Here is a 22538-nt window from a genome sequence, read left to right as displayed (position 1 = left end):
GCCGCACAGTCACTTCGCTCGCTGCTGCTGCCGCGCTTACTCACACCAGCGTTTGGCAGCGGGTGTCCGCCTTCATCGAGTGGGATAGGTTCGTGTTTGCTTGTGCGCGCTGACACCGTGCTTGTTAATTCAGTTGTTACGGCCGATAAACTACTATACTTACTTCATATAGCCGTGTATTAATTTGCTATCGCAATCGATGCTTCGCCTTTCGGGCGAGACTGCAACATTTTTTTCTTTTTTTCCTTTATCACGAATTAACAAGACTGGTACAAGTCCGGCATTTCGTTCTGTTGATACGTCCACCCTTAAGAAATTTTCGCTTATTTATACGTCATTTATCATCCCTAGTATCCCGTGTAATTCGATCTTGTTAGAGGGGTGAAAACACTGTTAATCCTGGCTTGTCTAGGTCAGCACTGAGCTCACACCACCCCGGAAGCAAGTCTGCTTCGCGAACGTCTCACAACAGCGGGTGCTTGTACGACACGTAATTGGCAGCCGTCAGATCCAAAGTGAAGGTTTTGCTTGCGACGAGTGTTAACGAAGGCCGCTTGGCTGCACGTCGTATAAAAAGCAGGGAATAAAAGACGCGGCATTTATAAGCCGTTTTCGCTTATCAGTCTCGCACAGGTGCTTCCTTCGGAAACGTCAGCAGTCCGTGAAGTGCAAGAGAGACGGGAATAAACTCGCAGACAAAGCTAGACTCCGTTGTTTATACGCGTATTTAGGCTTTAGACCTTTCGCATTATGTTGGTCGCACCTTAGGCATGGCCATCCAGCTTCTTTTTATAAGTTTCTGCGGTATTGCTTCCTGTCCTATTTTTTTTATTTACATTTTCCCCATCGAAGGGTCCGACTCTCACTGTAAAAATTCGAGAAGTATATAAATTTTGACGTAACGCAGTAAAATAGCTCCCTTGCAAATTGCAAGGGTGGTCGTCCACGCTTTGGAAACATTTTTTGCCGCCCGTAATACAATAAAGCAACTTCACTGCATGGTACGTAAACCTTTGGTGATGCACGCTTTACAGAAGCTGCTAAATGTTCAGGTCCAATTTGGTTAATCTCATGAATCATATCTGGGGCGTACCTCCAGCCTGCGCGTCAGGCAACGTCGGAACGCCGCTATCATCGATGACCACGTGAAACATATTTGAACTTTGATTGCAACGTGTACAGGTTGTGTGACAGCATGGTGACTAACCGACGCTGAGGGAAGCAGGGTCTTTCCGGTAATTAACGGGTAACTAGAGAGAAAAAAGAAACAATTATTTGAGCTGCATTAGTAAATTACCCTTCTATAATACCAATAAAACCACAGTTACCTAGAGCAGGGGCTTGGCAAGCCAGAAAAGATGCGGAAACGCGCAATAGCCGGCGACGCTGCCTTGAAGTTCCCGCTCTAGCTCTCCGTGATGTCATGGATTTTGACAGCGTCTTAACGGACATGCTCAACGTTTTAACAGTAAAACTGGAATGCATCGTGTTCTAAACGAGCCAAATATCCCACTTGGCAAGTTTCAAGAACTTTAAACGAGTCACTGCGGCACGAAAAGCAAAGAACCCAGAAAAAAAATGTGGGAGAGGTCGTGAACGTCCATGCGAATTAGTCTCTCCAATGGGTCACTTGAACGTAAAAATTTCAACAGTGCCTTCACTATCTTGTGGTGTGACGGACTGCATAGGTTGGCGTTCCAGGACTGTCTGCTCCGAAAACAGCCGATCACCAAAACGCGCCAGCGCGGTCGTGACCGGAAAGAACGAAAAATAACGTGTTTGATAGTTTCCTCGTCGCTGTAGGGGTCACACACAGCACTGTCCTCCCATCCGATGCGGAAAGCAAACGACTTCGTAAATGCGACGCCAATTCACAATCGGTAAAGTATCGTTGTCCCGGGTCGCAATAGTCCAGGTGGAGGATGAAGTCTCAGACAGAAGTCCGGTCTATGGAGACGTGTGTGCTGGAAACTAGGTGTGTTCCACAACAATTGTAAGGCATCATATGCAAGCACTCGAACTTGCGCTGCTGCATCTGTCCTTGAGAGCGGGATTTATTCGTGCACGCCGTCTTCATGAGCAGAACGAGCCCACTGAAATGCGACATCGTGTCCTTGCTCGACGAGGCGATGAAGGAGCTCTCGTATTTGTAGTGCAAATTGTTCATAGGATCGACAGCATAAAGCGGAAAGCAAGCAATGTAGAGCTGCCTTAGAGTCTCTGAAAATGCTCCACTTTTGAGGTAGTTCCTCTCAAATTATGCGTAGCGCGCTACTAAGACCAACAAGCTCCGCGGCTGTCGATGTAGTCTGGTGCAATGTCTTGAACTTCAAGGTGGTGACACAAAATACGAGAAAATGCATTGAAATATATGACGTCGCACTGACATACCAGAGACAGGGTGTCGGTGCGAAATACGAAAACTAAAAATTTGACCATCGTTGTTCCTTCTAATGTTAAGCCTAATGCCTCGAAATGAATGTAGAGTTCTCAAAGAATACTCCACCATTTTAAACTAATTTAGCGTTTCTCTTTAGCGTCCCTTTAACGTCACATAAGTACTTCTCTCGACAGCAGTGTTGACTCATCGCTCAACCCATCAAGTCACGCCTGAGAGCCACAGTAAGAAAGGGCTGTATCAAAGTTCGAAGTTTTCTCTCGGTTATAAACTAGAGTTATCGTAGAATCCCACCTGCAACAGGCACGACGATTACAAGTACCAACTTGTTACAAAGGAAACTACTTCACTTGTCGTACTTTGCTACCACCTTTGTATATTGTAGACTAGTTTAACACAGACGAACGACATGTTGTGATATGTTGCCTCATGAAACGCGCCTAGAATTTAAGCGAAGTAGCACGACTGACAAAGAACGGAAACACAAACCAAAACGTCCCGCCGTGATGAGCATACTTGTCAGGCTAGCCTGCACCGGTTGCAAGGGCCATGCGAAACGTAGTGGCGTGGTTAACGACCAACACTTAATTACACACGCATGTCACCGCTTCGAAAAATATGACTACAAACGCACTCCGCACACAAAATACGTCATACACTTCAGCCTAGCGCGTGTAACGAATGCTGCAGGGATAAAAGTCCGAACCATAACAACGGCCCTTCAGGAGCAGGGTCAGTAGACGAACGTGTGTCTGTTGCGAGCGTCGGTGCAGCGAAGCAATTAAAACGTAGTGCTCTTTTCGGACGCGCTAGCAGCGACTGGCGCCAAGGATACGCTGGAAGCACGGCACCGGAGGGAGGGGATACTGCTGAGGGAGCTCGTGCGTGCACTGCAGCTAGCTGTAAAGGCGCGCGCCATGAAGGGGGCACGTATTTCATGGCTGGACTGAGCTATGCATGCGACGCCTGCAATTCCAGGAACACCATCTGCGGTGTACGTGAACAGGTGGAAACCGTGGCTCCGAGTTCGGGGCGTCTGACTAGGCGCAAACTATGTCAGCCAAGTTACACGTAAAAAAAAAAGCCGCAGGCTTACTTTTTCACAACAGGAATAGTCTTAAGATTTTGACTCGCTTGTAGTTTTCTACGTACTAAGAGATTTAAATAAAAGGAGAACTTTGTTTAAGTACGTTCAGTATATTCTCGGTGTGTAATACCCTTTACATGCTGTGCACAGCTGTACCAACGACAGCTACATTTTTTTTTTTTTTTGTGGGCTGTGGAGTTTGGGGAGAGAGGGCAGTGTAAAATTGAAGAAAGAGAACTGTGTTGCTTCTAATCTCTTCTAACGCCTGCAGTCAAACCTACACAAAACTTGTCAAGGTAAAGGCACAAATGTGATATCAGCAAGAAGTCAGGCTTCCTGTATATATCGGCAATGAGTGTTTAGTTTCAGCACGAGCTTGCTAGCTTGCTCTTCAAATTAAGAAAAATAATCTTAGGTGGCAAAGCCAGAGCGAATACGACTCCCTTGTTTCCATTCTTATTTCGTCTCACAGAACATGTATTTTTGGTGAATGTGTAAAGACAACGTGAATTCGCGTTCCTTTTTATTGTTGTGTTCAGTCTTTTATTCTTCTGTGCTACACGTAAATGATAATATCACTGAGCCACACTAGGTGGCCTGAGTGTTTACATTACAAAAGAAGAACATATCCAATTATAGCGGCATATGCGGCTTACAAAGTGTTTGGCGACAGTGTATACTCGCTACCACTGGACCAGGAGTGGTTAGACCAGAAGCAATGCAACAAATTACCAAAGCACGCGGAGCGAAGACGCTCCACGGTTGGACTGATAAAAACAAGAAGCACGAGGACTGCTATAGTGCAGCTTTCTTTTTTTTTTCAGCTTCTGAACCTCACTCTGCAGTGACTGCATTCTTACAAATTAGCAGCGGAAGGTCGGCTGCGCAGTCTATGCCAGAGAAACGCAACTTCAGGAAGCAAGGTTCAGGCAGGTGCAACAGGACAAGCTGCTCACCTTGGCCCCTATGAGGTCTTTCCTGTTTTCGATGATGCCCCATGGGGCGATGCCGATTGCTACTACACGGCCGCGAAGCTGCGGCGTCCTTTCTGTCAGGAGTGCCTCTCCAACATGACGCGTCACACCTGAGGCGCAAGCAAAGGTTAGCACAAACACAAAACAATAGTACGAGAAGGTTGCGTAACCATCGGATCCCTTAACCTTCGGCATTATTAAACATTTCTACCGCACATAACACGTGGCAAACACTATGAATGAAACGTTTAGAACGAATAAATGCAGCTTCATCCCGTTTCGAACACCCCACCATTACTTGCAAGGGAAGAGAAACGTGTTCCAAATGAGAAGGTTTGAGTTGCTGTTTCAGTATTGCTCCCTTTTACAAAAGTTTACAACATTTTCTCAAATTTCGCAGCACAAAAATAAAGCCCGGATGGAAACGTTCTCTTCTTCACCGCTTTGTGCTATCCTGTGTACGATGACATTATGTATTTAATCCAATATTCACAAAAAAAGTTCTTAAGCCGGAACTGTTCACAAGGGTATATTATTAGCCAATAACGGTTTTGGACATGTCATTAGCAAAGTGGGCCGGGTAATAAAACGCTTTCTGAGGATTTTCTTTGCGTAAAAGCTTTCTGAATCCGGCCCAAGTATTTGGGCCGGACCACTTCATTTATTTAGCTTTGCACTGACAAGCACCTCAGTAAACACCAATGGCTCCAACCACATCTTATTCCAACATGAACTAAGAAAACGTGGACACTGAGTAGTAACCACAATGTAATTACAGCTTTCTTCCAAATGATGTGCATTTATCTGTAGTCGTATATCCTGTGCCATACTCTTTCATACTCTGTGTTGAAGCTCACTTTTGACGGTCATATCTCTGTGCGTGCGTTGTTTCATGAAAGTGTAACAGAACAATTAATAATAGACAAGCACTTGATTTACACTGATGCAAACAACTGCTGGGAATCGTAATTTCACCGCGAGTAGAAATGAATCGTAACGTTAGGCTACCGGTGTTGGTGCCCCCGGTGAATATCCACGCGCCGGTGGTCTTCGCGGCGCGCACCAGGCCTCGGCAGAGCACCTTCTTGAGCTTTGCCTGCAGGTGAAAGTTGGCCTTGCCGCCGTGCACAGTGATGAGCAGCTTCGGCAGCTCGAGCTGCCACTCGCGGGTCAGCAGCTGCAGCACGTGCTCGGGACGGCTGTCACTCACCAGGCGCACGTACTGCGGGCAACAACACGCATCGAACGCACCCTGCTCAACCGCTGATGCTTCAGAATGACGAAGGCAACTAACGCTGGCCCCATTTGAGGATGGGAAAAAATAATCTGCAGTTTTACCTGCCAAAACAAAGCCAAGAAACAATTTAGGCACCGGGGAAAAATGACTGTCTTGCTTTAAAAATGTCCTTCGATTGCTCCTCACTTGGATTGCTCCTTGCTTGCTTGCTTGCATGTTCGTTTGCTTTTGTTTTTCTTTCTTTTCCTTCCTTTCTTTTTCTTTGTCTTTTTTGCTAGCTTTCTTTGTGCGTTTGATTGATTGATTGATTGATGACTGATTGATTGATTGATTGATTGATTGATTGATTGATTGATTGATTGATTGATTGATTGATTGATTGATTGATTGATTGATTGATTGATTGATTGATTGATTGATTTCACCTCCCGATCAAATATTTCTTAACTTTCAGCTAATTTTCTAGAAACACCGTAAAATACTAATACTCTACATCAATTTCTAGCCTCTACATTGGATTTTTGTTTTCCGTGCCATATTGTAACATACAAAAATATCTGCATATCTTTTTTTCGCTGGAGTCGCATTTCAAAAAGAGCAAAGCACCGTTGGTTAAAGAAGAAACCTAAAGGGTGACAATAACATTCGTTTCGTCGTGTGGCACTGGTTGCATGCACACCAGCTGTTCGCTCCTCGGATCTGCTATTTGAAAGGTTAAAGTTCAAAAAAGATGCGCGAACATAGAGAATTGCGGAAGGTACAGCAAAAAAAAAGAAAAGAAAAAGAAACAAGAAAGGTGGCAGGAAGGAAAGGGGGGAGGGAGCAATAACTGGGAAAGCCGCAACTATTGAGGTGAAATAAAGGTAAAGCCAACGAAACGTTCATCGAGCACGACACAAGGAGCGCTTCAAAAGTGGATTTTCTGTATAAACGAGTCACAATCCCGTTCCTGTGTTCAGGCGATTTTACTTGTATGCGCGGATGTGCAATTTCAAAAGCGGGAGGAAGCGCGTTGTCGTTTACTTGACCACTGCTCTCATTGGTCTTTCTTGTTTCCTTTTTCTTTATTATTTACTTTTGCTGTCTCACTGAGCAATGTTCGCATCAACTAAAAGACCTTCTTTTCTTTCAGAAGCTGAAAAAAAAAGAACTTGTTTTCGTTCCTCGGTTGTTTCTAGCGGAACCACTTTGCACAAAAACAATCCTTTTGTACGACACTATAACTTTCATCCAGTTGATACGATTTGCTTATATCACTGTTAACAATGCGGACTGTTACGCAAGAGCGTTAGCCGCGCACCGTGGTGCAGAAGCTGTGCTGACGTTGCGAAAGCGGGATATCGTTTGCACCGTCATGTTGCAACCGCTTCAAGGCAGCTGTAAATGCTTACACGCTTCAGTATGAGAGCCACTGAAAAAGTATTTGCACAATTATCGCGCCGTCACGTTTTATGACGAATGGGAAGAAAACAACAATGCCGGCAGTTTGATGGCAAGCGACACGCTCCGCGTTTCATAATTTGACCACAGAGTGATGCCGATCTGAGAAGCAAAAGCAGTTTCTATGTTTCTTCATTTGGCCTTGTTTGGAGAGCCGGCATCAAATGATGCGAGTGTATCTCTGTGCCCAGAGCGGGCAACACAATCTATCTCATCAATAGATGAGCATTGATTGATTGATTGATTGATTGATTGATTGATTGATTGATTGATTGATTGATTGATTGATTGATTGATTGATTGATTGATTGATTGATTGACATTTTCACGCGAGGCGCATGGCTCAATCTTATACCAACGATCAAGCGCGAGCGACGGCTTCTAATTTTGCCATGGCATTTCTCAACGAAAAAAGTGACGGTGACGCTATAGAAACATTAACATTGCTTTTATAGACTATGAAATGCTATAGAAACGTATATGAAAGTTTCTTTCCCATCTTGCATCTATGCTTCCATTGCAAACGCATGCCGCGAGAAGACACGCACCTGCGCCTTCAGCGGGTGCGAGGTGCCCTGGAACTCGATGGTGCCGAAGGCGTTGGTGGGTGACACGTCCGTGTGCCTTGAGATGGACCAGTGCTCTTCTGTCTCGGGTGGCTGTGCCTGGCCACCTTGTGACGTAAGCGACGGCCGCGCCGACAGCGTGTGGCCGCCCAGAAGCTCGCCGCATCCGCACCTGCGTTGAGTATTAGGTAAGAAGGTCAAACTTGATAACATAGACAAAAATATATAAAGCGGCCTTATTCATTACTAATGCTTTAAGACGCGGCAACGGCCTCCTAAAATGTGGCGAATCTGCACTGTGACGTTATACGACTTCAGAAAAAAAGAATACATCGCGTCAGCATAAATGTGCAATAACGTCAGAGGTTACAAGAAGCAAATGCCATTAAATGCATTAGCCAGCTACAGCTTAAATGAAAGAACCAGAGCTCTACATGTCAAAAAAATATATATATCAGCGTTAATGTGAATAGTGTCTGTAATACAATGATAAATGCAAACTTTCTTTAGTCTCTTCCGGGTTAATGTAGGACACCTGCATGGCAAAAGTGCTGAATGCTGTTTTTTATTACTCTACGAACTAATAACTGACATACTATAGTTAGAAGCACTGCAACGTAGGTCAGGTGGCGCGAATTCAGAGATTCAAATGGCTAGCGTGACGCATCAAACATAAAACGAAATGCATACAGCACGCATCCAGTGCATTTCTTTATTTCTTTCATCTCCACTACGTCGTGCTGCGCATGAGAACCATAACTAGATACTTCCACTACCACACACATATAAATCCAAGTTTCTTTGATTGGTTAAATGCATGCTTTTTTCTAAAGAACAAAATTGTGCTGGAAAAGTACTGTCTTTTTGTAAACATTTGTATGATTACACCGTAACTATCAACGCTATCCCGGATTTTATTTTTCCTTATTAGAGACGCTAAGAACTTTGATGCGATAAATAGAAATTATTTCGTACTTCTTCGCACAGAATTTTAAAACACCTATAGCAATCGGGTGTTTGTCTGCAAACAACATTAAATTAACTTTTACTTGAACAGAATAAAGCGGCCGTGTGTAATGAGCATAAACCAATGCACAGCCATATCCTCTCAAACTCAAGAAAGACGAATTCAAAGAGAGCTCGCACTTTCACATCCACTTCTCAACGGCACCTACGCATTTCGTATCAAAGCGCAGCCCACGCTGTTTTATTTCTACAGAAGGAAGAACGCACTCGCCTTTCCGGTTCTGCTTTAGTTGCTATAAACTTGACGCAGTCCCGCTTCTGAAAGGTGCATTCAATCCAGGATTTCTTGAGCTAAAGAAAAAGAAAAGAGAACAAGAAAAGTTCAATGCGCAGTTCCAAAAACAGTAAGCATATTATCTCTTCCCTTTCGATGTAGAACGCAGGGAAGAAGAAATAAGGTACCCGAGGCATTCGTTGCCTCACGCATTCCACAGCAAAGTGTGTAATATAGAATACACCAAGAAGCAAGACCTAGCACTTTGCCCTTTAAGTCTTCGGGAAACAGACTCGCCTTTCTTTAAGTTTGCCTGAATATGTTTACGCGTGATCTACACATTGGGAACTGCCTCGCTTATGCTGTACGGACTACGTGATCTCTGTCATTGCTGTCGATTTCTGTGATTTCGTTCTTTGTTCTTGCTCCCCCCCCCCCCCCCCCCACCGCCCTAAGCAGACGTGCAATATTTTCCTTGGGGGCTATTTCTGGCACTCATCCTCAGAGGGTGATTTATATACGCTTGTTATACTGGCGGTACCTTAACAACGGGAAACTGTATGCAGGTGGCTGGCAGCGCATTCATGCAAATTGTGCAATATGTTCCTTCCACGAGCACGACGAAAAACTACAGCGCTCGGTGTGGGTACAAAACAAAAATCTAAACTGACACAAGTTGGCCGAATTCATTGCAAAATAAACTATACTGTGATTATTTTTTTATTTTTTTTTTATACATCTGATTGCCTCGAGCTCCACATTTGCTAGTGACCTCAACATAAGTTCTATTGGCACACGGTTGGTGCGCTGTTTTCCACAAACAGTTTCCTAATTCGGTATCAAAATGAGAATAGTATTATCATTGACACTTTCTTCCTTCATAGCCTCAAGCAGTCAGGCACGAATAAACAACTGTGTAGAAAAGGCAATTTAGTTAGTTGTAACCGTCTTGGCATCTGTGATAATACTCAACACGCAAAACAAAAGCAAAGTCGTAATCGTGACCCACCTATGACAAAGCGCAACTATGCACTGTTCAGTGTTAAAGAAAAAATGTTAATGATGCTGCAAAACGGTTTAAAAAAGACGAAATATTGTTAAGCGATGTTGTGCAAGTAATCCCAGAAGAAGTTCCGTGCATGTATGCGTTTATCAAGTTCCTCTCACTGCACGTTAAGCTAACCTGGGCCTGCTTTTACAAAACTCATCGTATTTAGCACCCCTCCGCGAAGTTTTACAGCTTCTGCGATGGGCAATGTGGTCTACGGCACACAATATAGCGAGCGTGCTTCTATCATGTCCTCTTTCCTTACAACCTTTTCTTTTTTCCTGAAAGCAGTTTTAATTATGACTTTACGGGAACCCCCTACTCGGCATTTAAAAATGTATACTTTTTGGCTCCTGATTTCGTTTTGCCAAGCGTTTCGCGATTTCCTCCTCGCGAATGCTGCTTCTTGGCAAGGCCTACACGAAATAGGAAAACATTTTCGAGCCGTGCAAAACGCCCCCCCCCCCCCCCTCACTCTCGTCCGCAGGCGTCTCAGCGCGAAACGATCGAACACAAGTGGAGTTCCGTGTCCCGTCGGTGAAATGCGAGCCGTATAGCACCTGATTCCTCGGGTCGTTTAGACCCGCGTCCGTGTCGCTGTTATCGCTTGGTCTGGTTTTGTTTCTGCTTCGCTTGCCCAGCCCAGTGCGAGGTAACCATCGTGTCGTTCTGCTCCAAAGCTCTTAACGTTTGCTCCTCCTTTTTTTGTATGCTTTCTCCTGCATGCCCTCCAGGCGATTCTGCTCACGATATCACGATGCCGCATGCATTCTGCGCGCTCTGCAATGTGTTTCATCTCTTGCACTCTTTTACCTTCGTACGCTCGAAAAACCAGCTCGTTGTTTGTGTGTTTCTTTTTCTAAAATGTATTCAACAATATCTACATTTTTTTCGATACGTTTAGCAGTGAACATCTGGCGCTATAGACTATTCCAGATGTTTTCTTTTTCTTTACCTTTAAGCATCTGTTTCGTGAGACGAATGCCATGGTTTGCTTTGTTGTGTTGCTTCTATTGTTTCGCCCATGAACAGTGAATATCTATGGTCGTTCATCAGTCCCGGTTTGATGCTTTGCCTTCAGCACAAGCACATTTATTTATTTATTTATTTATTTATTTATTTATTTATTTATTTATTTATTTATTTATTTATTTATTTATTTATTTATCTATTTATTTATTTATTTATTTATTCATTTATTTATTTATTTATTTATTTATTTATTTATTTATTTAAGCTGCACCTAAACCTAAGTATACACGTGCGTTTACATTTCGCCCCCCATAACCATGTGGCCTCTACGGTCACTAGTCGAACCCACGACCTCGTGCTGCCCGCTAAAACGCCGCAGCTACTGAGCCGCCGCGGGCGGTGGGAACAACCACAGAGCCAAGTCTTTTCTCATAATGCAAGTCCAGTAAAGACGTGCTGATAATTATTTACGCCACACATAAAGCGCGTGCTTGCTTTCAAAACAAGTACTCATACCAAAAAGAAGACAACGTTCGGTGCAAAGCTCTCGTATGAGCAGTCAGAAACTGCTGTAGAAGGAATAGGTATAATATAGCCCGTAATTGCAACCATTGTGTAGTACAATGCTCATTTGGAAACATATAAATTTAACGCTCAAATTCTTTCCCGTGCGTCAGTGAATCAAGTACACTACTTTAACCACACCTGCTCTGTTCCACTGCGATGAACCTCGGGGTGGATAATGCGCTCGCTTAATTGCCATGCGACTCCCCACGTGTCTGCAGCTAGCAACGTACTACAAGAACCATCTTACTTTCCACAGAGCCTCTCTCTTTATATTTTCTTTGAGAAACAGCTTTCTCTCCGACTTCCTCCTTTCTACAATATGTAAATGCTGCCTTCTTGTTGCCCTGTTTTATTCCGTCGCGAAAGGCTGGGCATTACCAGGTATCCCGGTTTCCCAAAACTTCGCACACCGCACCTGGTCCGGAGGCGAGAAAACCGGAAGGAAAACGCAGTTTTGCGTCAGAGCGCGCAGCCCGCCGTTGAGGCGCAACGATTTTCCGGCTGTGCATGCTGCGGGCAACGTTGCGGCTTTGGGATGCCTGCTTTCGCATGAGCCCCGCGTGCGGTATTTTGCATATCAGAGCAGGGGGAGCACCGGAGCGTAGCGCCAGCGAGGTGGCTCTAAGCGGAACCCAAGGTCGCCCACTGGTCGTCGAGAGCGGAAGCGTCGGAGGTCCGGACGCAAGCGGAAGTTGTGTGCATCAGACAGGCGCGTTTAGTCGTTATCTTAATTTGAACGCGAGCGCTGGAAAACGCTTTCGTCTCGGCAAAAGCATCCTGCTTTGAAATTTGCAAAGTACGCTTACCCTAAGAAGCTTGTTTTAAATATTGAGAGAGTCAGAGAGAGGCAGGGGGGGGGGAAGGAAGCGAAAATGAATGGAGAGAGAGAGAGAGAAAGGAAAGGGGAAAGGCAGGGAGGTTAACCAGAGAAAAGGTCCGGTTGGCTACCCTACGCTGGGGAGAGAGGGGAGGGGGAGGTAAAGTGGTAAAAAAGTAGAGATAAGGAAAGGAAGGAGAATAGACACACAATCACAGTCGGTCACTGTCACTGAATACTGTCATCGCACAGCACAGTGACACTTGAAGCACTGTCAACACCTGTTCAGGCTACAGCCGCCTGTCCAATTCTGTCGCCCTCAAGAACCGCAACAGTGCACTCGTCGCCCTCTGCTGCGAAGGCTTATGATGGCGGTATTTTAAAATAAGTTCCTCTGTGAGAGGTCTTTGGTCAAAGCGCGCTATCGCGGTTGCGAGTGATTGTCTCTGTAAATTATATCGAGGACAGTCACAAAGAAGGTGTTGAAAAGTCTCCTCGTCACCACAGTCCTCACACGAGGCGTCGTCGGCCCATCCAATTCGGTAAGCGAAAGACTTGGTGAAAGCCACCCCTAGCCATAGTCGACAAAGCAGGGTAGCTTCGCGACGGCAGAGTCCAGGTGGAATACAAAGGCGTAGAGAGGAGTCAAGATTGTGGAGTCGGTAGTCGTGAAAACTTCCAGCGTTCCACAAGGAGAACGTGATGTCACGGCTGATCAATCGAAGTTTTCGAGCGGCATCTGTCCTTGATAACGGTATCGGCTCCTCTTCGTCCCCTTGAAGAGCCGACCGAGCAGCGTTATCAGCGTGTTCGTTCCCTATGACTCCGCAGTGACTTGGAAGCCACTGAAATGTCACGTGGTGTCCTTTATCAGTTAAGGTATGAATGAGTTCTCTAAAATGAATGAATGAAAATGAATGGAGGTTAACGTTACACTACCGGATCTATTAGGGTTGCTGTTATTCATTTATATATGTAAATATTGTGATGTGTATGTTGTAACGGTGCCTGACAGTGATGACCTGCTCTTCGAAGATGCACATTTCCGGATGCCGACATAAGTCATGATGTAACCGGTGAAAGGAGAACACCAGGGCTGGTGTCCGTCATTCATAAGACCGAAATAGTAGCCAGTTACCAAAGCTTAAATTTTTCTCCCGGGTTGCCATCTTAATCGTAGGTGTCATGAACAGCCCAGATTCTGAATAGTATTGTTGAGACCATTATCCTGCGGATGGAGAGAAACTTCTTGCAGCGTGGCGGAAGAGAGAAAAAGAAGTCTCAGTTTCGCCCGAAACAAGTAGCATCGATTGCGATAGCAAATTACCAGACAGCCACTCGAAGTAAGGATAGAACTTTTATTGGCCGTGTGAACTTGTAAACATTCGCTTGCTAACTGAATTGACAAGCATGGTGTCAACGCACACGGCAAACATGAACCCATCACACTCGATGATCGCGGACACTCGTAGTCAAAACGTTGGCGTGAGGAAACGCGCCAGCGGCAGCGAGCGAAGTGATCTTCCTTAAACGCAAACTGGGCGCCGAGAACACAAAGCACGAACAAAGCTACGAGCCGCCGATGCACCTAGAGTCTGCCCCCAACGCAGATCGCTCTCAAGTTACGACCACGCTACTGCTCTCAACCGCCACATGTGCAGTTGTAGCCAGTGTAGTACGCCGCCCCCCTCCCCCCTGTGCCTCGCAACGTTGGTTGCCTCGCGCGCGACGGAAGACGGCGCGCTTCCTCCCCACTTTCCTACATTTCACGTGGACGAGATTAAACAGCGATCGTCGGCTATCCTCGCACGCTTTCACTCGCACATAAAGCGAAGGGCGCGTGGCGGCGGTGTTATCGCCTTTGAACTTTATACAGAACATCACGGCGACGGCGGCAGAAATGCGCCTGGATTGTCCGTATAATTGCTATGGCAATAAAAGGACGAGGTGTGTCTCGGTTCGTCATCCCTGTTGTTAGAACCCCGCTTGCGGTTTCGAGGCAAATAGTGCTAGTAAACCCCATGTTTGAACACTTCCGTGTAACACCTTGATAAAGGTTGCAAGGTGCGGTCGAGTGCAAAGGTCTAGAGTGTACGGCATCAGCAAAAAATTTAAAAATTAGTCTCTTCTGGCATACTCATGCAATGTGAATTTTTTTTAATACATGACGTTCGCCAAACAGGCGCAAGTAGGCAGTACCACTTGATTTCAGCCTTTATGAAAAAAATATTTTAGCGGCACCTCTGATCCATAAACTTATGTACTCGAATGCACGTCCGAAGCACACCACGGAACTTCACAGCGCCACCCTTGGGGGTCGTACAGCCATATCGAGTGAGAGCCCCTCTGGTTCAACCACGGCTGCCGTAACAGCGGTTGTCATTGTCACTTCCGAAAGATACCGGCACCTTCTGCGGTACCAACAGTGTACACATCGAGGACTGACTGCCTGAATACAAGCAAGCCACAAAAAAAAAACGTAATGCGACCCGCAGGGTATTAAGTGAAAGCGCGCGTCGTATCATAATTGAAACCTTGCAGGATGTATATTCAAGAAAGATATGCAACTTTCCCAAAATATTGATGCGACGGACAAAACAACCAAGTTATTAATTGCGATCAGTGTAGCTTTACCTCAGCCTTAATCTTTTAATAAACGTATTTTATTTTTAATAAACGTATTCAGCGAGTGTAATGCGAACTCCGACAGAGAGATTATATTCTCCACAGCAACAAATTAGGGGGTTAAATATTCTTACCAATTTGACCACGACTATATGGAGAAGCGGAAAGAGTACACGGGCTATGCCATGGCGCTCTATTTCAGGCAGTAAAAATCCGTCCAAATTGTTGCTGTCCTATACTGTACAATAAATAATGACTCAGCATGTTCGAGAGATGTTGCGGCAGTTTAGATTACCTAGCGCTTAGAATTAGTCGTGGATTTAGTAGTTCTGTCCGCTAAATTTAAGAGTATGTTCTAAAGATTTAATTAGAACTGACAGCACGCTTGTGTGCACTTTCGAAAAGGCCCAGTGACACTTCACGTTTCTTCAAGCTGTTGCCTATTCCAGCGCTATAACGGGTGACATAAATGTTACTGTTCTAGACTTTGTTCTACAAGCAACCACAGGCGCCTTTAGCTACTTTCTTGGCGGCAAATTCGTTTAATTTTGATTATATCGTCTTTTATTGTTGCCTTTACAAAATTCCCTCTGCTTTTCTTATTGTTGCAATATGAAATTAACTACTCACCAATTATTAGGATTCTAAATTTTTCTTTAAAGTTAGGACGATAGTAAACGAAGTGGTAATGTTGGTCGCATTGTGCTGCTACAAGCGTAGATGCTTTGCACACTTAGATTGAAAGCATCTGAGGGCAGTAACATAGCGAAAACAATACATGTGCCTGTTTTTTTTTTATTACTCACGAGTATCTTGATCATGCTGTACGGAGCTCAAACTGCTCCACAGACATATCGAGAGCAATCTTTTCCACACTGAATCACTTGTTTAGCAGTCGCATGCGTAAAAAGCTGCTATACTGAAAAGAGGCGTTTTTCAGGCACAGTTCTACCACCAATGTGACGAACGTGTGCCAAAGTGTTTTATAATGCGAATGAATTTGAGCGATGCCGAAATCATGGTCAGCCCCTACGAGGTCCTTCTCACGGCAGATTGTAAGCGAGCCACTTGAATTAGTTTCTGTTTGTTTGCTTGCTTGTCTGTGATGGAATTTATTGTGCTAACGTAACTGGGCACTAAAGTGACATGCAAAACATACTGTGAAAACGACAAGGGGGAGTAGGGAAAGAGATAAGTAGAAGGCAGCTGGGGAGGTTAACCAGAATAACGTCCGGTTGGAAAGGACACAACTGTATGAAAGGACAAAATATGCTTGTAAAAAAAAAAACGAAATTGCACGAAACCTCAAGTGAAATCAAGACTATTCTCAGTTTAAACACACTTATTCACGCAATGCTGTAAGAGCAAACTAAATAAGCAAAGCACTGTTAGGCAAGCTCACACTATCTGGGGAAGTTCAAGCGCTATAGGCCCCTATAGGCGTAACTCAGGACCGAGGAGAAAGACCGACGCGCCTAAAGCAATCGATGAACGCGTGCGGAGAATCGGCGTGACGCAACGCGACAAACCCTGTTCGCCTATTTGTTATCTCGGTCGATAAGGAGGGCACCAGCACTGTCTCGAAAATACCTAGCTCCTCGCTCCGAAGCAATGCCCTCAGCATACTTGCAAAATCGACGAGCAGTGGAATGCCTGCTTTCTCCTGTTTGCGTATCGGCCTCGGGAACCGTGCACTGTTTGGGCAAAGCCTGCCTGCATGCTCTTCGACCGGTGCGCTAGCCCTAGTTTTCCATGCATGCATGCGGGCGGAACCGCCAGCGGGTGTTCACATTCCGGAACGACGCTGGTCTCCCAGTGTTGCCAGGCACGGTGTGCCACACTCGTGGACGAGAGTGATTGTATCACGTGGCTCGTGAAATCGCACTTTGTTTTGGTTGCATTCCCTCCACTCCAGCTCGCCGCCGCAGGGGCTACGGCGCTGCGCTGTCGCGGGTTTGATCCTGACCTCGGCGGCCGCATTCCGCGATGGGAGCCCAATGCAAAAACGCTCGTGTACCGCGCATTGGGAGCACGTTAAGGAACCCCAAATGGTCGAAATGTTACCGGAGTCTCCCATTACTCCGTAATCAGATCGCGGTTTTGGTCCTAAAATCCGAGAACCTAATTTGATTTGTTTTCTTTCCTATACTGTATAGAGCGAAGGGGTTTCTCTCGTGTTTTCTTGAAGCTGAGATTGCACTGTCTACACCAGCAGGTTGAGGGCGGCGTTACTCATGCTAGTGCACCGAGCGTATAAGCAACACGCTCATAGAATCCGCGCTAGCACGTGCAATGTTTGCTCTTCGGTTTTAAACAGAAACCGCGCAATTAGTGACGTAGAATAACCCGAAGGAAAAGGTGAGGTTATGAATTGCTTTATACATATCCTTATTATTGTTATTCATCGGCTTACCGTGAAAAGGACCGGTTGGTATACATGGCTTCGCGAAGAAACAGCGCTTTAGAACGGGACGACATGAGACGTCACGCACGGGCGCTTGCCTCTCGTTCCGTTCAAAGACGGTGCTCGTTCGCTCGAGCAGCTCGCGCCACCTTTTGGCTTCAACATCGCCTATCGGTCCCGAGTTCAAGAAGATGTAGGAAACAAGAGACAAGGAGACAGCATGAAGGAAAAGTTCAAACTTAGGGAAGTCAAGACGAAATTTCTGAAAACTATAGCCACGATCATAATTATACACTAAGGCGACCAGAAAAGGAAAGAAAGAACCAAGCAATCTATCTTCCCTCAAAACCTTCACTATTACACTGTGCGTTACAAACGATTGCGACAAGCCTTTATGTGAGTTTGAGCAGGTCGGGGCTTTCAAAACCGTGTTGCTCAACTTGACGAACCTTGGTTACCGGGTAGCAAACAAATGCTATGCGGGCGCGACAGTTGGCTTCGATCGCACTGCGAGCCGCGATTCAATCAGTAGTGAACGTTGAAATTCAAAGCGGTGAATTTCCCGGGAAGTAGCGAACACATAGCTCAGAGAATATCTCTGTCAACTCAGCAGAAACGAGGCCAACGCTATCGAATGCCAGGATTGCGAAGCGCGTATAGAGATAATGACAGCGCCGCTGGAAATCGGTAGCTACCCGATATTCCTCAGGATCAGGCCTCACTAAGTTCAGAATGCGACCCGCATTTTGCCCGCCGCTGTCGAGGCGCGGCACTTCAGGGACGCTAATGCGAGGACTCCTAAACGGCGTGTTCGTTTAAAGAATACTCGCTTAACGTGCCGTGCCGGAGCGAAGTTGTGAGGGAGTCTTTGCTCAAATTATGAACGCACCCTTGCTAATTACCTTATCGGGAACTTGCACGTATACGTGCGGAATGGCATAAGGAAATGCGGTACGGTAATTTGGATTGCACCCACATCTTCCTCTATGCGTAACGCATGCAAAAGCGTCTGAATGCAATAAACTGAAAAGGCACCTTAATGAACCGTCTTCAACTTCACTCATGCTGTATACACAACTGGAACTGCAGACTTGCTTAACGAAAGGGAATGCTGACTGCCGCCGACCGCTGAGAACTGCTTTCGGACAATCGTATAGACGAGCTATGCGAGCTTCATCCATGGCAAGTATGCTTCCACGCTTTTTACGCATCGGGTAGCGCAAAGTCGTTGGACTAGTCTGCGTGGGCATTACAATCAGCTGCAGCCCAGTGACAAAAACGGTACCAGCACGGTGAGTGTTGAAAAGTGAAGACTAGCTTGGGGGTGGATAGGTGCTCTTCGAGAACACCAAGCAGAAGACGGTGAAGTCGCAGGAATTCCATAATATGCGGCATTACGAGCTGCGAGAGATACTCGACTTCGTACAGAAGACTTTTTTGAATATTTCAAGAGCTTCCGGCAGCCTTAAGGCGTCTTCAAGTACTGGCTGGTCACTATCCATGCTTGTCTAACCTCAGAACATATTGCAGGCTCCAAAAGGCTCTTCATGCTCACTGATTTGTGGAAATTAAATCTTCTGGTACCAGGGCTTTTTTTTTCTCTTTAGAGCGGTAGCTGTTATAGGCGACCCCTGTCGTTTTCATATCCGCCGGTGTCCGCCGTCGCTGGAATGCCAAAATCTTCTGCGTGAAAATTACAGAAAAGGGAAAGTTTTCATTGTGCCACTAGGATGCAGACTCACGACCAACAGATTGGCAGCCCAGAACATTACCTCTCAGCCACTCTGTCAATGCTACAGCAGTGGAGAATACCGATTCCGGAGACTGCCATCTTTCCAGCAGTTGCATGTTCGGCTAACGCCCGCGCAACATCTGTTTACTGGGTAGAGCTGCAGGCGTGCTCTGCTTCATCATGTTCTAGCGCCTCGCCTTCCTAGTTGCGGAAGCGGTCCTAAATTAGTGTTTCTTCTTCTTCTTCTTCTTCTTCTCCTTCTTATGATGATGATGACCTGGCTCTTTTATGGCGCGTAATGCGCTAAGGGGGATAGGCCAGGAACCGGGCGGCAGTAGGTACCTCATAAAAATTCTTGCTTGAAAAGAAGAAACGCAAAGTAAAGCAAAAAAAAAGCTAAAGGAGATCTTGGAATGACTAGCGTAGTATGCAAGCGAGCAGTCATGCTAATTGAAAAGTAAAATTTTAAAGTGGTTAAAATCAAGGAGAGAATAAGTACAATGACTGAGCGTGCCTGCTGTGCCTTGATTAGTCTTCTTTTTCTAGCTCTCAGTTTCTTCACATGTTTACTGAACGGCGCTGACATCGTCGTCTTTTGTTTGTTTGTTTGTTTGCTTGCTTGTTTGTTTGTTTGTTTGTTTGTTAGTTTGTTTCAAGGAAAGCATGAGACATAATAATGAAGTAGCCCAAATATAAATTTGAAAGGAAAAGCCAACCAGCGGGAGGCGAAACTTCAACAAGGGAGGAACAAAGGAGTCTCGCATTTTTTTCTTTTGCTTCTACAAAGGAGATCGCTCGCTCACAACTGCGAATCTTCACTCCAGCAAACATGACACGAAACAGCTGCTCCGCATTATATTGCGTAAGTTACTGCGTCATTCTTTTCGAATTACGGGCGAAACTTTTTATTGCGATAGCAATTATATGGACACTCCTAGTGAATGTTTGCCGTCGGCGTCGCTGTTAGGTTGCGTATATATTTAGGTGTGTGTCAGCTACATGACGTGTCATGCTATATGCCATGCCATGCTATATGACATGCGGTAAATGCGAGTTATTTTGCCACGCCATTCTGTAAGTAAAGTTGCTCATACTAGGTCTTACATTCCTGACGAAGTTATTCCTCAGTATTTTGAGAATGGCAGCCCACAAACAAATGTCACGAAATAAAGCACCGACAGCGCGCGCCCTATATCCCAAATCTACACAGACTCAAATATTAAATGTGCGTGCGACACAATAACAGAATTTTATTGGCGCGTCTGTGCACTACCTCCGGGATCGGTCAGAGAAAGAGGTTTCAAACATACCCGATATGGAAAAGTGGTGATAAGATTGCTGCGAAAGACGTTGGCTTTAATTAAAGAACAGAAATGTTGACCGATGGCAAGATTCAAACTGAGGACTCCTGGCACAACAGCTCGTTTTTACTTAGTCTACATTTACTGCAATTCGTTCATTTACATTCATTACATTTACTTCAATTACATTTACTTCAATCCACACTGCCACTGCAGCTACGAGTCTTGCAGTTCGTGTAACACTCTAACACGTTGTACCGCACTCATTGCTCCGCCCTTATGGCGATACTGTGATATTTCTTTTTCTTGTGTTAGTAGTGATGTTTATAAGCCTTCTTCCACTCTTGAGGCTCAACGCCCAGGCTGACACTTGTAAATTTTATATTCCCTGTCTAGAACGCCTGCGACATTTTCCGCTTGCGCGCCTAGTAAACAGTCTATTCTTATGTGTCCAAGATAAGATAAAGGTGTAAACAAATTTTCCTTGTGCTGCGATTGCTATAACGATATTTTTTTTTATGCGACAAGTTCCGTTGATAGCGACAATAAGATCTTGTGACAATAATCTTGTGTTGTCATCATCCACATAGATGTTCTCGTCAATAAAAGAACAAAAACAGAAATATAATTGTTGTTGTTTTCTTTCGGCCGAGTATAACCTTTCGCAGCCATGCATTCGGATAAATAACATGAAGAATGTTGCTCTGCACTGAGTGAAAGTTCTTTTTTGTTTCAGAATCAGGTTTGTTGAGCAGAAAGAAAAGTAATCGAACTAACAGCAGTTCTCAGATAAGTGCTGTCAAACTTGTGGTGAAATGTGCTGTTCTGCCACTTACATATTTAACAAAACTCCATCTCATGCAATGAAGTATCACTTAAAAACCAGTGCATTCATCGCAAACATTGGGAACACACATCTCGATAGTGCTGTCATCGTCAAAGGACGCGCCATAAAGTAATTAGTTTAAACATTAATTGGCAAACTGTGTTAATTAGTGTATTGTTAATTTCGAGTTATCGTGTAAATAATGTACAGCTCTTAGAATAATATGTAAGATATAATATAATTATATGTAATAATATATACCATAACATATGTATATATATATATATATATATATACAGTTTATGCACGAGGCGGCCAAACATACAAAAACAAACGTGCGTGGAAAAGTTAAAACCTACAAAAAGGGTTCTCAAAACATCAGTAAACATTAATAAATGTCGCTGAAAAAAATAAATAACTGAAACTTGAACGCTGCCGTAACTCCCTGACAGAGCGTCGCTTTCGTGTGCGCCAAGACTCCGTATGTCGTCAGTGGTTGCTTCACCCTTCGCATTGCATGCAGCTCAAGTAACAATAATATAAGCTAGATATGGTTCCGTAAAAGACAGCTAAAAGTACGAAAGGAATTAATCCACGCACGCCACGCACAGTTATATTGGGGTGCCTGACAACCCATGCCAGGAGGATAGGCATGGAACGTCACGTAGCTTTGATGCTGGCTTCCTTAACAAAAAAGAAAGAAAGAAAGAAAAAAAGAAAGAAAGAAAGAAAGAAAGAAAGAAAGAAAGAAAGAAAGAAAGAAAGAAAGAAAGAAAGAAAGAAAGAAAGGATGTCTAAAGCCAGACAGCAAAATAATGAGACTAGTCGAGCTGTCTTATGGTATTTCCCGCTCATTGAAATGACATTTCTCGTTGACAGGAGACAAAAAAAGACTACGAAAATTCCGATTCCAGAGTTTTAAGGAAATAAGAGCTTTCGTTGAACGTAAAACAAATGGCCACGTTTTGACAGTGCTTTTCTTGCCTTTCGAGATTTCTTTCATCAGCAATTTCTGCGGCTCTAATGATTTTCGTCACCGGGAATTCGATCGCCATGTCGCGAGATTCTTTTCACCTACGCTTGCCGTCTGGCGTCTTATGAAAATGCGCATTTCATTTTTTTAAATTATAACTCCGAATTTCTCGGAGCTCGTTTTTGTCGAATGGGGCATTCGCTTTTTATTGTGTAGTTTGTGCAATGCTTAGCGCCAAATATGCTAGAATAAAAGCGGTGAGCTGCCGCATAGTTAGATGAACCGGTTTAAGCAGGGACTTTTGTAATTAAAAAAAGTTTAAAAGTCGTTG

General features: G+C 44.8%; 1 protein-coding gene across 1 annotated transcript in view; it reads right to left on the bottom strand.

Annotated features, from left to right (window-relative positions):
- The window catches only part of Trpm (transient receptor potential cation channel, subfamily M), a 271033-nt gene that overhangs the window by 59002 nt on the left and 189493 nt on the right, over positions 1 to 22538 (bottom strand). Inside the window, exons 2-5 of the mRNA XM_072286136.1 lie at positions 8940 to 9019; positions 7685 to 7904; positions 5468 to 5681; positions 4442 to 4569 (exon numbers count right to left, since the gene is read on the bottom strand). Of these exons, the coding sequence (XP_072142237.1) occupies positions 4442 to 4569; positions 5468 to 5681; positions 7685 to 7904; positions 8940 to 9019 (642 nt within the window). The remainder of the gene's footprint in view (positions 1 to 4441; positions 4570 to 5467; positions 5682 to 7684; positions 7905 to 8939; positions 9020 to 22538) is intronic.

Source organism: Dermacentor andersoni, chromosome 2 (genome assembly GCF_023375885.2).
Source record: "Dermacentor andersoni chromosome 2, qqDerAnde1_hic_scaffold, whole genome shotgun sequence".
NCBI classification, from domain to species: domain Eukaryota; kingdom Metazoa; phylum Arthropoda; class Arachnida; order Ixodida; family Ixodidae; genus Dermacentor; species Dermacentor andersoni.
Note: the sequence above shows the minus strand (reverse complement) of the source record. Positions and strands in the feature narration are given on the sequence as shown.